Consider the following 17,646-nt stretch of genomic DNA (forward strand, 5'->3'; position numbering starts at 1 on the left):
TAAAGTTATCATATATTGACATGTGGACAGATTAGATAGAGTCGACAAAAAAGAACGGACATAAATCTCAAATCGCACTTTCACATCAATACTTTCTCTTTTCTTCTAAGCTTTCTAAAACTTTTCAATCGGTAACATGTAATTTGATAATAATAAAGGATTGTTATAGGAGTATGTACGAGTATGTACGCTCGATTTTTCAATTTCGCGAAAATGTTCAAGTTAAATTGTCATTCGTAGAATCGCTCTTGTTATCTGCAAATCTGCCGGTATTATTGCCGGCAGATATATATCGGATTTTCCATGAATATTTGCGTACACTTCATAACACGAATTTCAATGAAAAGTTCGTGTTTGCACAGAGCAATTGATACACGATCGAACTTATTTATTCGCGAAGGCCAATCAAGTGGATCTATATCTTCTATCAAAATAATCTTTCGATATAATCACTCGTTCAAATTATCTTCTACCGTTAAGGAGAATCCACATTACCGAGCAGAATTTTAAGCCGAGTCTCGTACCGAACCTCGAGCCGAATGTTTAGTCAACCCTCTAATCAAGCTCCGTCACAATACAAAAGAGAGTTAAAATTTTTAAAACGTGCGTTTAAAACAAACATCGGCTCGAAGTTCAGTTTCGCAGCTCAGTTGTTCTTGTACTTTTTTCAATTTTAGCTTTTTGTTTTCCAAGGATGCGGCATAAATAATGTCATCTTTTTTTTTTTACATATAACACTATAGTTCATTATTAATTTCTTACCAAGCATCGTTTCTTTTTAATTTATTGTAATGCTGGGGATTTTTAGCACCCGATAGTAATAGTCTCTTATTTTCATAAGCACACTCATAATTAATTGCAAATTCTTTTTATCACAGATTATTCTCCCTCTTGTTATTACTAATTAAAAACTAATCGCATAGATTAATTTGTGCATATGAATGCACATGGATTGAAACGAATCCTGCGATTGATGGACAACTGTCCATATGTTTCATACGTTATCCGTCATTTGCCACCGTTGTAACTCGAGGCTCGGTTATCATCCCATAAAGCGAATAACTTAATCATACAAAAAAATTCTTTGATGCGATGACAAAATACCAACTAGTGAAAGCGAGCTGCGAATTGAATTGCATGTCATCAAAATGCTTGCGACCCCCATGGAACGAACATGCGATTGTTCACGTGATAGTTCCCGCCAATGTCCGACTCGAAATTCGATTCAACAATGTGGACACGTGATCGCCTCGCGACAATATTCGATTCGAGGTTCGGCTCGATAATGTGGACCCTGCTTTATATATATTATTAATTGTCACCTGATCGCGTTGACGCCCAGACAGTCATCAGCGGAGTCTCGAAGGTGAATCGTAGTGGCAACGCACGATTCAAGACGGATTTTACCACAATTATTATGACGGAATCTAAGAAAACATCCCAGGTTGGTCTTTTTGAGAATACAATAAACGTGTCATATATATAATCAATAATGTATTGGGATTAATTATTATACGATCTTGCAATTCAAAAGAGAGAAGCGTAAACGTGCATCTTATCATACCTGTTTGCATAAATACCTCTCTGCGCATGCTAATCGCTTATAAAAACTTCATTCTCTATTATTTTATTTTTAAATTATCTATAAAATTATTTATAAATTATTTGTAAAAGTTGTAAATTTAACGATTACGCATTTGTTATGTGCATCAAAATATTTGAACAAAATAGTCTTTTTTTAAATATAAAACGCGTATATATTATTATTGATTAAAAATATATAATTATAATTTCTCTTATAAGAGATATGTATTAGTATCTTCCACAATTACAAATTTTTATTGTAATTTTTATTATAATATTTTCTTCATATATATTATTGGGTCTGACAATCAAATCGTATGTGTGTGTAGTGCGCCTGAGCGTGTCAACATATCTCATTTTCTTATATTTAAAAAATACGAGGTATAGAGAGAATTAGCAATGGAAAATATAATAATATGATTTTAATCTCTTCATATGCTTATATTAAACCGTATTTTATTCTGTTTTTCCTATTTGAGGTGCATGTATAATATAATTCAAAATTAATACGCAATGCTTTGCTAATCATATAATCTTATTTGTAATTATCTCACGATCAGATTAAATACGTTCATTGTCAAACTTTTGAGAGATCACTTTGGACTGATTCGAACGTGCCTTTAATCTTGTTACGTGAATATGCTAAAAGATTCGACTCTTGAGATTTCTTTCTCGTTGAGATCTGTTTTCTCTCTCATCTCCTTCTCCTCCTTTTTCTTTGTCTCCCTCTTTTTCTTTTTCTCTCTCTTTCTCTTTCTTTTTGTTTCCTCATAGAAGAAACTTTGTTTTCGTGACAAATTTTTTTGTCCTATTTTCTATATCAATGTGTGTTCAGAATTTTCCAAAATGTCGAAAAATCACATTTAAAAAAAATGTCTGTATGTATGTGTGTGTATATATGTACGGATTGACCGAAAATTCAAACGTCTATAACTCAAGAACTGTTTGAGTTACAGCGCTGCAATTTGGTATACAAGTAAAGTACAATAGTACAACACTTTTATACATTGTCATTTTTATAAAAATTTATACAGTGTTTTAGATTTTAAGACAGTTTTAATTTTTCAAAAAATGCCTGTGCAAGCTCTAACTTCCGCAAATTTTGAGATATCAGGCTAAATTTTTCTAAATGAATAGAGTATCATTAAAAGATGTTTGGTATTGAATTTGGCGAGGATCGGTGAAAGGGTTTATTTTTTATGAAATTTTGGATTTTAATATTAAATTTTTTTTAAATGTAAATTTTCAAATATGGAAAAAAAATATTTTGTAATATTCTAGGTGGAATTTGTCAACATTGGAAGCTTACACATTGTTTCTTTATCTTTTTATTTCTCATAAAGCGTCCTCTATGAGGAAACTAAAATTGAAAAACCTGTTTGCTCTGAGGAGAAGCTTTGTGAGCAGAATAAAATGATGAGGAAGCAATGTGCAAATTTCTAATTTGCACAATTTTCATCTTTTTGTACTTTTCTTCAGCTACATTTTTAATACACGTTTATTACTAAAATTTAACAATAATAAGTTCGCGCACTAACACCCGTGGCTTGGCTCTTATCTGCTAGTTTTCCCACTTAATTTTTCTTCGGTTGTTCATGCGTTGCAGCGTGTCATTAGATCTTTCCTTCGTTGACTTGGCGATAATGTATATATCTATAGGATGCAAATATAATGTATTAGTTTCCGTATGTTATTGACAGGTTTCGCTCGGACTTGGCGGCACTTCGGTGGAACATTCAGATGAGCCGAAGCGAGGTAGTTGGTCCAACCAGATCGAATTTGTTCTATCCTGCATCGGATACGCCGTTGGCATCGGCAATGTTTGGCGTTTCCCTCTCTTCATATATCGCAATGGTGGTGGTACGTACATACATACGCGCATGTAACCATGCTCGCAACTGTGTATCTGTCTCACAGTGTATATAGAAAATATGTACTTCCGAGAAGAAGAGAAGAAGAAAAAGGAAAAAAAAAGAAAGGACCGATACCATTGAATTAGGGCATCTTTAATTATGTAACCATCTGTGTATCTGTCTCACAGTGTATATAGAAAATATGTACTTCCGAGAAGAAGAGAAGAAGAAAAAGGAAAAAAAAAGAAAAAAAGAAAGAAGGTGGAACACTTGAACTGACCAATGATGTGTATGTAGAAAGTTATTTATATATGAACTTCCATAATTTTGTGATAAGGAAACATACAAAAAGTCACATTATACCAATGCGTATTATTCGACACTGAAAATTCAAAAAGATCTCATCTTTTCCCTATCCTAATTTTATGTTAATAAAGTCTATAAAGAAAAAAAACATGCAGTTATTTATTTACATTCCTTTATATGGAATGCTGCAACTCTCTCGTCTGAAATTTGTTTTTTTTTTTTAACAATTGCATATGTGATCATATTGCAAATGAAAATGCAAAATACACTCATAGAGGTAAAAGATCTCTATTGCAACATACAATCTCTTATACATAGATATATATATACACATATATAAGGGGGAGAGATACATAATTAATAGAATATAATACTACTACTATATAATTCAATATCTATTCCCGCGAAGAAATACCAAAAATGCAGAAAAATACATCTTTTTACGTTAATATAAAAATTTCACTTCTTAGTATTTGATTCGAAACTCTTGACTAAATTATTTTTGTCGACAATCAAACACTTTATCATCATTTCTTCTTTGTCCTACATATTACATAGTGATGATCAATTAGTACTTGGCATTTCGCACGACTATAGGCGTGGCAAGAGTCGAGAGGACGTGAATAAGCCGTAGAAATGACGTAAAATCTATAAAGGAAGTTTATGCTACTTTGGATTTTCTCTTTTTCTCTCTCTCTTTGCACCGACTACTGCATTGCATGCAGATTATTGATTGATGCAAGTGCAATATCACTTGTATAGAGCACTGATACTTAAATAATTTGAATTCTTTTTGTACATTTGTCAATAAATTATAAAATAACGCGTATAAAAAATACAATAAAAATTATATTTTTAACATTTCAATGAGCCTCAAAATATTGTCTCCCGTATACTCATAAATGCAAATCAATGGAATGATTGATTTGTTAAAAGGAAACGTGAGATGAATAACTTTTGTTTACATTATCGCGATGTTGATAATTAATATAAATGCGATGAATAACATGTACATGTATGATAAATGTCTAAAAATTGCAGTCTTCCAATAATTATTTTGATATATCCAATTATTGCATGTAGTTATACGCATGGTTCAACATAATTGCCCGGAAATAATCCTGTTATTCCGTCCATCACCCCCTCCCACCATCCGTCGTCATTCTTCTTGAGCACATAAATCACAGAACTCTCTTGAAAACTTAACTCATCCTCTTTGTCCGCATAATAATCATAAATGGCCACCACTGCAATGACGTTATTTTTTATCATATGTGTTATTGATATATATTATTATTACATTCTTTAGATTTATATGTACCAAATAGCTCTCTCTTGATATTGTAATATTAATAAATATAACTTTATTTATAACAATGAAAGCAGAAAAGATGAGACTCTACCTTTCTCAATATAATTTTTTGGCACCCATCCGGGCAAATCTTCCTCATCCGGCACGATCGGCATTATAGCACTAGAGGATGGAGTCGGTCTGCCGAATTGTGGATGTTCATCCTGTTCCGGTGGTGGAGGCGGCGGCAAGGGCGGACTATTCGCACCGCTGCTACGACTAATCTGATGCGATAATCTGTGTGGTAGAGTATGATGTCCAGTGTATTCTGTCATGTCGCCGCTTAGTCCTACCAAAGGCGAGGGTGGAGCTGGTGGTAAGAAATCATAATATATTAAATAGTGCAGTATATGTTATCACAGAATTATATAATATATAGTATATACGTCAATGTTATATATTATTAATATTAATCGTAATATCTATATTGTTTGTTACTTACGAGGCATACTGTTATGCTGCTCCTGCACATAGCTCGCGGTAACACTAGGCGGTGCTGGCGGTGGCGTCTGCGGATGACTCTGTAGAGGATGTACCGTTCCCACTTGTGGCACAGTATGTTGATTGATGGTATTAGTGTGCGCATTATGATTGGCATTGTGGCTTGCATGGGACGTATTGTGAGCATGCAATGGTAAAGTGCTGTATCCTGGACCACGATCTCGCCTGGGATGGCCGAGCGGATAGTTGGGCGCGTAGTGACTAGGTACTTGTGGTGGAGCTACAGCTGGTGGGGTCCTATACTCGCGCGATCCTTTACTCAACGTTCCTATACAAAGAATTTTCATATTATTCGATATATTTATATCTTTGATTCATACAGCACACACTTAACACATTGGATATAACAAGTAGAATGGTGTAACATTTAGAAGCCGAAAGAAAGAAGAGACACACATGCAAGCAAAGAAGCAGTAAATACCTTAGCGAAATGATTTTTAATTTTTTTATAACCGCAACTGAAAAAGTACACCTTTACAAGTTTGTGTAGCACTCGTTCAATCTCTAACACTTATGCAGGGTGTCCCAGAGCATTCCTGGGACACCCTGTACATACAGAATGTTTGACAGTTTATAGTACAATTGCAAATTATCCTTGTAAATGACAATAGGACAAGAAATCCATATTTTTCTATTTGTAGAAAAAATTGTAAAATTGTATCAAACATTCTGTACACATTACGTATATGTATATATAACTCTTACCAGTTCTCACTGTCTGAGGTGGCGTAGGTGGTTTAGTAGTAGGGGCAGGTCCTACCATAGCAGCACCTAAGCCTGAACCTGTAGAAGCAGCACCTAAACTTTGAACACTGCCTTGACTACCACCTCTCTGCTTGCTTCGTGGTGTACCGCAGCTACGCACACCATGTCCAATATCATCTAAGATTGTGTAATCAATGCTCTTTCTGACATATTTAATTGGTTTTTCAGGATTCGCAGGAGCAATAATTTTGTACTGACGAGTCGTCATCTTGTTGGCCGTCAGGACACCGATTTCCCTCCTGGCAACCTTTTCCTTATGGATCATGACTGTCTGAGCAATATGATTCATCTGACTTTCCATTTCAGCAAGCTGAGACGTCTGCAAGTCCAACAGTTGAAGAAAATTGTAAGCCAGAGTATTTATTTGATATGCAACACTGGCTAAAGACTGCGTGGTATAATTTTTAGTTTCCTCCAGTGCAATTCTTTTATTTTCCGCTTGGAAATAGTTTGCCTCGCAATATTCAGCCACTCTCTCCAAATTTGTATGGCTGTCGGCCAGATTGTTTCTTCCTTCAGGAATTTCATGTCGCAGAAGTGCCGCCAATTCAGCCATGACTTCAGAATCACTGCCAACTCCTGATGACACGCAATAGGAACCTGACCCTTTTCGCAGATAATATAAAAGAAATATATATATATATATATATATACATTCACGGAAGAAATAAGTTTACAGAGTGAGAAATAGAGAGAGAGAAAGAGAGAGAGAAAGAGAATTATTAAAAATTTAATAACTTATATTCAAAAAGTTCCAACAATTAATTAAAATATTTTCATCTTGAATGACTTGTAATTCTGGAAAAAGTGTCTTCAGATCTTTGTTTACGTGGCAACCACTTTTCTTATTTTTAAATCTGCAACGCAATTTCAAAGTTTGTGCATCAGCTTTTCAAAGTTTGTGCTAATAATTTTTCGACGCCTTATATAAGAACACAGATATTGCATCGCAGTGATGTACAGAGTATCTCAAGCTTTTAACGGCTAAACTGTGCTAACGTGTTTTATAAGCAAATAAAAACGAGAAAAAAATATACTATGTAAACATAAGATCATAAATGCTTTATTTGAACACATTCCAAGTAAATATGTTAGATATAAATATAATTGTGATATATAATCAGAAGAAAGAAAATTTATAAGATAATAAATTCCTCTCATAAATCTCCTATCTTTTTTTTCAACGCTCGTGAGCGGGTAGAGCACAGTAATCTGAACAGAAAAGTCCTGTAACATTTTTTTATATAACGCTTAATAAAGAAGTTATTATTGAATAAAATCTGGTCAATTAGCGACGATTTTTAGCCGGACGCACGTCTGTGAGCCGCCCGCCTGATAGTATGCGGCGGCGCATACTTCACAGCGCGGGGCTGACTGATGTGCGCCCGGCTAAAGGTTGGCGCTGATTGGCCAGACTTTACTCAATAATAATTTCTTTATTACGCGTTATATAAAAAAATGTTACAGGACTTTTCTGTTCAGATTACTGTGCTCTACCCGCTCACGAGCGTTGAAAAAAAAGATAGGAGATTTATGAGAGGAATTTATTATCTTATAAATTTTCTTTCTTCTGATTACATATCACAATTATATTTATATCTAACATATTTACTTGGAATGTGTTCAAATAAAGCATTTATGATCTTATGTTTACATAGTATATTTTTTTCTCGTTTTTATTTGCTTATAAAACACGTTAGCACAGTTTAGCCGTTAAAAGCTTGAGATACTCTGTACATCACTGCGATGCAATATCTGTGTTCTTATATAAGGCGTCGAAAAATTATTAGCACAAACTTTGAAAAGCTGATGCACAAACTTTGAAATTGCGTTGCAGATTTAAAAATAAGAAAAGTGGTTGCCACGTAAACAAAGATCTGAAGACACTTTTTCCAGAATTACAAGTCATTCAAGATGAAAATATTTTAATTAATTGTTGGAACTTTTTGAATATAAGTTATTAAATTTTTAATAATTCTCTTTCTCTCTCTCTTTCTCTCTCTCTATTTCTCACTCTGTAAACTTATTTCTTCCGTGTGTGTGACAAAAAAATCCGATTCTCGAAAAAAATTTTTAAACAGTTAAATGTAGGATAAACAATATGATTTAATTAATACATTAGAATAATTCGATTTAAAATAGAATATTATTATAAACTATGAAAATTTTCTTATATAGTTGTGTTAATAAGTTAAAAAATCCATTTATTCAGTAAGGAATTATATAGTCCACTAAATAATTCATTAAGAAATGAATTATATATATATATATATGTATATATATATGATTTATTTCTTAATGAATTATATCCAAAAAAATCCATTTACTCAGTAAAGAATTATATAATCCATTAAATAAATCATTAAGAAATGAATGCTCTATATTTGTCATATAATATTTATATATTGTTTCATCCCTCCGTATTAATATGATCTTGCTGTGCCTGATCAATTCAAAGTCTATGTAATTTACTTGAGCTAAATGTAAGTAAAAAGAAGAAGAGATTCGAGTCTTCGGAACGGCAAGCTCGTCAATTGTAAACAAGAGCAGTCACCTTGAATCTGAAAACTATCGACGGACGCATTTTCTATCTATTGCCTGTTTAATATTGTACTTATATATTCAAGTTTATTAAACAATTGTGTTGTTTTCACAAAAATCGTTCTTTCCTTCTCGCAAGTGCAACGTCTGATAATATGAGTGTGACGTATCACGATGTATATCAATTCGATCTGCGGAGATGCAACAATATTATGAAAAACAATAAAAGTACAAGAAATTATTAAAATTGTAAAGAATCGATAATTCTTTCAAAAAATAACATTTTATTTTAGTTAAAATTGTTTTTACATTATTTCGGAGAAGCTATATTTAAAATTGCATATTGTTATAGGCGTCTTTTTGATACCTTTCATTCTCATGCTGTTTACAATGGGTCTGCCTATATTCTTTCTGGAACTTTGTATGGGTCAGTACACTGGACTAGGACCCATAAAGGCTTTCAGCCGCATGGCACCAGCATTTCATGGTCTAGGTTATTGCACGTTGGTTGTCATTTTCCTAGTGTTGATATACTATATGATAATCGTCGCTTGGATTTTATTCTATACTTTTGCTTCTTTCTCTCCAAAACTCGCCTGGGCGCACTGCGATAACGATTTTAACACTAAGGGTAAGTAAAAGTAAACTGGTACGCTGATGAGAGATTGGATTTTTATCGTTTTATTTAAACGAGCAAATATTTAACTAAACTTTAGCGGGTGTGTAGTTAACTCATGATTAATCGATCCATTTGGGAGTGAGTTTTGTAATATTATTAATAATGTTATTGTAATAACTTTCGATGATATTTATATTGTTTACTTAAAATTATTACAAAAATTCATTGCTTTTAGCGTACATAAATTTATTAAATATTTGAAACAAACTTATCTTCTCTTTATAATAATAATATGAGAAAAAACGTAAGATATTTCGTGTAAAATAATATGATAAAAAATATTTATAATTTTTTTTATTAATTAATTTATGTGCTTTATATTATAAGATAATATAATATAAATACAATTAACATTACCTACCATTATGCAATTTAGAGCCTGATTAAATAATTGTAGCAAATCTTTAAAGAAGATATTATATTGATGATGAAAAGAGGAGAGATAGTCATCATGCTATGCCCGTTCGTTCTGGGATGATGCATCTAACGCTAGTATTAACGTTGACAGATTGTTATAGCGGCCTTGAAGATATAACATGCCAGCAGAGCACCAACTCGAACTCTATATTTTACAACAATAACTGCGTGGCCATCCACGCGGTCTGCTCGAATTTTGGTTACTTCAACGGCGGCAATACCACTCACTGTTTCAACAACAGCGGAGCAAAAGCCTTCAGCGATATCTACAAGCGGGTACTATCGTCCGAAGAATATTTCAGGTACGATATAAGTTGTCACCAGCGCTGCATCGTGTCGGGAGGATCGGGAACGAGCCTTACGTCGTTGTTCAGCGTTGAGGAACGAGGCAAAATTTGTTCAAGATCGCGCTTGCAAAGCGTGTAATTGTCGATTGTGTTCAGAGACTACGTTCTTGGTTATCGCGGTGCCACATGGGAGAACTTTGGTGGTATACGATGGGAATTGTTTGGATGTCTCACTTTAGCTTGGACAGTGTGCTTCCTGTGTCTAGTACGCGGCATTCAGAGCATCGGCAAGGTTGTCTACTTCACTGCCCTTTTTCCTTATGTTATCCTCACAGCTCTGCTAATACGAGGTAAGAAACAGAAACAAAAAGCTTTTCTATAATGTAACAAGTTTATTGGAATTTAATTCATTAACGGCCAACGTTTTAGTATTTATGAATCAAATTATTTTTTAATAATAATGATATACATGATGTAAATATTTTACGAGATATTTTATTTTTTCTATCAAAATATGTCAGATTAAAATATAAAATAACTCAAAAAGTACTTAATGAAAAAATACTTTATTATAGTAAAAGAAAAATTTTAAACGGAAATAACAATTATAATAAATAGTTTTTTTATTTATTATATAATAAAAAATTGCAAAGTTTTATTGCTGACTGGAACTACCTGCTCGTATGATTCGAGATAAATCAGATTTTACACTATCGTCATCGACTAGGATATCTTCGCGCGACTTAACTTTTTTAAGCACTTCTCTCCGTAAGCTTTTTCGCATCCGTTCGTTCAGCAAAACTTCTGTATACGGATCGCGCGACAATAGCATCCTAGCGTGAGAGATCGGATAACTTTATCACGAACGTGACTGAGAGGAGGATATTCGCACAGGTGTTACGTTAGACGGCGCCGATGAAGGCGTTCTGTGGTACATCATGCCCAACTTTTCGATGCTGAAAGACGCCAAAATGTGGGCGGATGCCGCCTCTCAAGTCTTTTATTCGCTCGGTATCGGCTGCGGATCTTTGGTCACCCTCGCGAGCTACAGCAACTTCAACAACAATTGTCACAGGTGCGATTATATTAGAATGATACTTTTTACCTATATCTGCAATATATTCAGGATGTCCCAGAATTAGACCGACAAACTTCAGGTTATAAAAGACATCAAAGTAAGCTAATTTTACCAATAAAATAAGAGTTTTCGAGTTCGCGAGGTTCCCTTGTTAGTCTTTGATTCTCTAATGCCAAAAGGGCTTATTTGCGGACACGAGTTTATTGACAAAATTGGTTTGTTTTGGTGTCCTTTATAACCACCTGAAGTTTGTCGGTTTAATTTTGGGACATCCTGTATATACAGGGTGTTCCCGGGTTAAATGGCCAAACTTGAAATATGAATTTAGGACCTTAAAACAAGAAAAAATTTTCCTCTGGAAGTATGCTCGCAAACGCTTCGTTCAAAAGATATTGACTTCTGAAGTTATGAACTACAGGAACAAATAATTTCGGAATAATCTAGATTTATTCTATTTATCGCTATACAATAATCAAAATTTAATAATTAAATGTTTTGTTCAAAATGATGGCCTCCATCTCGGAGACAAGCATTGCACCTATCGATGACAGAATGAGTGGCTGATTGACATTGTACATCTGTCATTTCTTCGCACGCTTGCACTATCCTCCGTTTTAACAATTATTTGGTACGAATGTACGGAGCTTTGTTTACAGTGCAAACACAAGCCTGTCAATGGCCTTCGATCTTAAACACAAAAATAAAAAGAAACATTTCGAAAGTATTCGTTCCTATACTTCATAACTTTAGAAGTGGAGCTTTGTTTACAGTGCGAACACAAGCCTGTCAATGACCTTTGATCTTCAAAACAAAAATAAAAAAGGACATTTCGAAATTATTCGTTCCTATAGTTCATAACTTCAGAAGTCAATATCTCTTGAACGAAGCGTTTGCGAGCATACTTCTAGAGGAAAATTTTTTCTTGTTTTAAAGTCCTAAATTCATATTTCAAGTTTGGCCATTTAACCCGGGAACACCCTGTATAATAGAAACGAACTCTAGAATGGAACAAAAAAATAATCTTTATCGTATCTATTTGTTCTATAAATACATACATACATACATTTCAATCGCTCGAATAATTTATCGCAAGACGTATTTAATTAGTTACATTGACTAAGCACTGCAAACGTTTATTAATCTTCGCGACACATGACGTTTGTTGGATATTTTGTTTTAACTCAAAACTTGATGACATCTCGTTCCAGTGAAGAAAAGATAAATCAGCTGTTTATCACAACCAACCGATATAATTTCAGAACTAGCTCAAATATAACAATAATAAATTAAAGATGATTAATTAAATAACCAAATATTGCATAATTCGATTTTCAAAAGCGATGTACATACACAAATATGACTAATAATAATTTTTAGATATAGATAGTCTTCTGCATTTTAAATATAAGTCTTCTGCATGTAATATTTTCTAACAATGCAAGTTATTTTTTAATTGCGTGTGATATAAACATATAGTATATTATACAGGGTGTCCTAAAACTACCGTACTTCCTCTTAATGGCAGATTCCTTAAAACATTTCAAGACAAAAATCCTAATACAAAAATGTCGAGGCTATAATAGTTTTTAAACGGGAAACGATTGTATTTTACGAATGACAAAACTGAGATTTTGCGCGCTCAGGCACGGCGAAATGACAAGTGAAAAAAGTGCTTCTATGAATGGAGCGCCTTTTTTATGATTATCGTATAAATTTACAATAGCATTATCATTATGTTTTCCCGCTTCTCTACGCATTGCATTAATATATTTTTTTCGTATAATGTATGCAAGAACTAAAGACATCTCAAAAATGATCCAAGTAAAAATTTGCAACATGTTTCAACTTCAGCTGTCAAAATGGTCGATCAATGTTACCATGAAGGTGTCTACTATTTCGCCGTGCCTGAGCGTGCAAAATCTCAGCTCTGCCATTCGTAAAATATAATTGCTTCCCATTTAAAAACTATTATAACCCCGACATTTTTGTATTAGGATTTTTGTCTTAAAATGTTCTAAGGAATCTGCCATTAAGAGGAAGTATCAAAATATGTCAGATTAAAATATAAAATAATTCAAAAAGTACTTAATGAAAAAATACTTCATTATGGTGTCTTGAAAAGCTCTCGAGGTAAGCTACAAGAATATGTAATGAAAAATAGGGGGTTCCATTTAAAAAATTCAAAGTGATTTTTATGTGACCTTGACGGTGCTATTCAAGGTCATACTAATATTATTATATAATGCGCCACTTAGAGCTCTACAACTTTTGCATGAAACATTTTTCACGAAAGTGCGTTGTTTCCTCAAAAAACTGCTGATACAGTCGCTCTGAAACACCCTGTATATATACATATACAGGGTGTCTCACAACATCGTACAATATTTTAATAGCGTATTCTAGAGGCAAAATGGAGTAAAAAATTTTAATACAAAAATATCGAGGCTGCAATAGTTCTTGAGTTATAAGTGATCAAAGTTTGCCAATAATATTGCGTAGAATTTACGCCCTCAGACTCGTAACTACATTTACACACGTACTGATCTGTCATCTGTTATTGCTGACAGATAAAATAAATAAATTTATTTCTACAAAACTTCTCTTAATGAAAAAATACTTTATTATAGTGTTTTGAAAAGCTCTCAAGATAAGCTACAAGAATATGTAATAAAAAATGAGGGATTCCATTTAAGAAAACATCGATCACATTGACTTGGCCTTGAAAAGGTCACTCAAGGTCAAGTCCATATTTTCATCATGTGTCCCCCTCTGAACCATACAACTTTTGTATAGAACATTTTTTTCCATCTTGTTTACTTTACGAGATATTTGCGTGCGTTGATTAAAATGACTCACCCTGTATATATGTATATGTGTATAGAAGGATGTAAGAGAAAATAAGGGATAAAACCTTAGGATTCTGTTAGAGATCAGAGAAACAGAAAAAGATTGGATACAATAATGGGTTAGGAGGACCTTTTATTTTTTTATTTTAGGGAGAGAGATGAAAGCGCTTTTCTCAAAACAACACGATGTTTGTATACGAGCTTTCCTTTGTTCTAATATAGTTCATTCCTGAGGCTTTTCCAAGCATTTTATTAACATCCCGTACATGCTTGTCGTGTGCATGGTAATTTGATTCTTGGCTTTCTTATTGTCAGGGATGCTATTTTTGTTACCTTTACGAATCTACTCACTTCCGTTTTCGCTGGCTTCGTAATATTCTCGGTACTCGGATTCTTGGCCCGGGTGATGCACATGCCGATCGACAAGGTGGTTCAGGACGCGGAGGGATTGGCTTTTATCGCTTACCCAGAGGCAGTGGTACAGATGAGGTATCCGAATCTCTGGGCCATTCTATTCTTCTTCATGCTCTTCATACTCGGCCTCGGTAGCCAGGTAAGCATGCGAGCAATTTTACACATACATCGCGGTATTCGATCCTGAGAATCCTGAGCACGCTGCGGCGGCGATAAACGGAGGCGAAAAATATTATCGCATGAACGTTTAAGGAAGCTATATAAGAAAATATTATTTCCATTTTCACAAGGAAAACCGGGAAGAGATACCCCGCTTCCACTCTTCGTCACTTACGATGATGAGAAAAATAATTATTAGCGCGATGAAGCGAGCGGAGACTCGCGGGAGGGAAACGGGAGGCAGGGAGCGAGAGATGTAAATTTCAATTTTCCTTCGCGTAACGAGAAACTTTGCTGCGCTAACTGCGTTTGTGTTCCAAGTCGTGTATATTCGCAAGATGGGTCGGCACACACACCTACACTCTCGCCTTCTCTGGTTATTCGAAATAATTTAACTGTGTATATAATAAACGAAGCAAAGTACGTGCGATATGTAAGGTAATCATACGATTCGAATTTCTCGCGACAGTCCGGAATTTGAATAATATTCATGTTGTCTCAATCAATACCCAAAGTAGGTTTCAATTGCGGCCAAGACAGAAATATTTGCATTTGTATATATTGTGTGTACCTTTTTTTTTACAATTTTAAGTTAATACGTATAAAAAATACTACATATAAAAAATTATATATAAAATATGTTTTATCCCGTTAGCATTATGGTTTGCAATAAAACGCATAATAATTTATATAAATTTTATATTCTACTATTTATATTACGTTTCTTATACAGGGTGTCCTAGACCACCCGTACACCCCTTTTCTTTCAAAAACTAAGCATTTTAGAGAAAAACGTTTGGAACAAAAATTGTATGGTTTTGAGGGGAACATAAGATGGTGTCATTGGTTTGACCTTGGATGGCATCGTTAAGGTCATCTTTAAGAAATTAAAGGTGTCCTTGACTTGACCTTAACGATGCCATCCAAGGTCAAACCAATGACACCATCATATGTTCCCCTCAAACCCATACAATTTTTGTTCAAAACGTTTTTCTCTAAAATGCTTGGTTTTTGAAAGAAAAGGGGTGTACGAGTGGTCTAGGACACCCTGTATATAAAAAGGCATAATTTTAAGCCTAAGGACTAAAGAATTTGTATCATAATAGATTAAAAGATTGTAGAATTGTATCAATTTTCAAGCTTTTATGCGATATAGAATGTTAATCCGATATTTCTGATTTTTGTTATGTTTGTGTTTCCAATTTAATGATGTAACGATATCCTTTTGTATCAATACAACATTGTAGTTAACAATTGTGTAAATCGAAACCAAATTATTTTAACTTGATTGACTATCGCATATTATATCATACATATTATTATAACACACATCTATGAGATATCGTAATATTTTATTCTACGATGAACAATTTGATAAAGCTATAAAAACGCTTTTTTTATCGCGTGTTGTGTGTTAATTTCTTTAGACACGCAATAAATCGATTTTTCTAAGCATATATTTTGTATGGATATGCAAATAGACTTTGCCATTTATAATATGCAGGCGTTAAAAAGTTACGCAATACAGGCTCTCAGGAAATATTGATCACCATAATAGCTTCTCCGTTACTTATCGACGAGGTTATTTTACGAAGATTTCACGAACCATCCTGGTGCTAAGAAAGCACTATTCAAACGCCTTGAGAAACGACTGGCGTATTTGTCAAACGATACCGCGGGCGAGAGGGATGCACCTTTCGCATTCCGAGCGACTAGCCTAGGCGGCGATCGTTTCGTGTTGCTTTTGCATCGCAGAACTCTCGTCGTTCTACTCAGAAGCTCGTATATCATGGAAGAAATTATAGTTTACTGTCTCGGAGTGAAACCCACATCTTCTCTTTTCTTTCCTTTATCAATTGAAATCTTTTCCGTTTTCTAACGGGTCATCTGTAATTCCGTAAAACGAACGTGTAAAAAACCACAAACACGCGTTTCTATCTTTTGTATTTACATTATACAATCGAAAGTACATTTCTTATAATGATGATTGATACTACTGAAAGTGAGCTCGGCTTAATTTTTATTTCTATATATACAGGGTGGTCCTTGTAACGGTCGCCACAATTTTTAAGGCACTTACAATAATCTGACATAAAAAAGTCATAAACAGAAATTTATCAGTTTCTAACCGGCAACAAATTGCAATAATAAAAATTGACCAAACATTTTTTTTCCATAAAAAAGCAAGGCCACCTTCAATTTTTTAAATGGAATTGCCTACTTTTTATTGCATATTCTTGTAGCTTATCTCGAGATCTTTTCAAAACACTATAATAAAGTATTTTTTCATTAAGTACTTTTTGAGTTATTTTATATTTTAATCTGACATATTTTGATATAAAAAATAAAATATCTCGTAAAATATTTAGTTTTAGATAATCTTATTATCTTTAGATTATCGTAATACTTTTATGTACAGAATAATGAGACAAATCAATTAGTAAAAAAAAATAATTGTTTTTAAGAACCATTTTTTATTACATATTCTTGTAGCTTACCTCGAGAGCTTTCCAAATCACTATAATAAAGTATTTTTTCATTAAGTACTTTTTGAGTTATTTTATATTTTATTCTGACATATTTTGATATAAAAAATAAAATATCTCGTCGTAAAATATGTTTTCGATAATCTTACCGTAACACTTTTATGTACAGAATAGTGAGACAAATCAATTAGTTTAAAAAAAAAAAACAAATAATTGTTAAAAAAAATACATTATAAATAATCACATACTTTTTCTTAAAAACAATTATTTTTTTTTACTAATTGATTTGTCTCATTATTCTGTACATAAAAGCATTACGGTAAGATTATCGAAAACTAAATATTTTACGAGATATTTTATTTTTTATATCAAAATATGT

The 17,646-nt window shown here is 33.4% G+C and overlaps 2 protein-coding genes across 3 annotated transcripts in view; one reads left to right on the top strand and one right to left on the bottom strand.

The window, feature by feature from the left end:
* The first annotated feature begins 480 nt into the window (after nt 1-480).
* LOC115240063 (sodium- and chloride-dependent glycine transporter 1-like) overlaps nt 481-17,646 on the top strand; it is a 23,970-nt gene continuing 6,804 nt past the window's right edge. Inside the window, exons 1-7 of one of the 2 annotated variants that reach the window (XM_029815031.1) lie at nt 481-1,444; nt 3,285-3,444; nt 9,254-9,532; nt 10,089-10,299; nt 10,441-10,634; nt 11,179-11,359; nt 14,524-14,761. In XM_029815031.1, the coding sequence (XP_029670891.1) occupies nt 1,418-1,444; nt 3,285-3,444; nt 9,254-9,532; nt 10,089-10,299; nt 10,441-10,634; nt 11,179-11,359; nt 14,524-14,761 (1,290 nt within the window). In that variant the 5' untranslated portion in view covers nt 481-1,417. The remainder of the gene's footprint in view (nt 1,445-3,284; nt 3,445-9,253; nt 9,533-10,088; nt 10,300-10,440; nt 10,635-11,178; nt 11,360-14,523; nt 14,762-17,646) is intronic. The other variant, XM_029815032.1, reaches the window with a different exon arrangement.
* On the bottom strand, nt 4,018-6,985 carry LOC115240064 (abl interactor 2-like). Its single transcript, XM_029815033.1, has 4 exons — nt 6,301-6,985; nt 5,537-5,863; nt 5,147-5,404; nt 4,018-4,990 (listed from the first exon to the last, which is right to left on the bottom strand). The coding sequence occupies exons 1-4, from the start codon at nt 6,914-6,916 to the stop codon at nt 4,827-4,829; spliced, it is 1,365 nt and encodes a 454-aa protein (XP_029670893.1). The 5' UTR covers nt 6,917-6,985; the 3' UTR covers nt 4,018-4,826.

The sequence above is a fragment of the Formica exsecta genome, unplaced genomic scaffold (genome assembly GCF_003651465.1).
Source record: "Formica exsecta isolate Colony F162 unplaced genomic scaffold, ASM365146v1 scaffold400, whole genome shotgun sequence".
NCBI classification, from domain to species: domain Eukaryota; kingdom Metazoa; phylum Arthropoda; class Insecta; order Hymenoptera; family Formicidae; genus Formica; species Formica exsecta.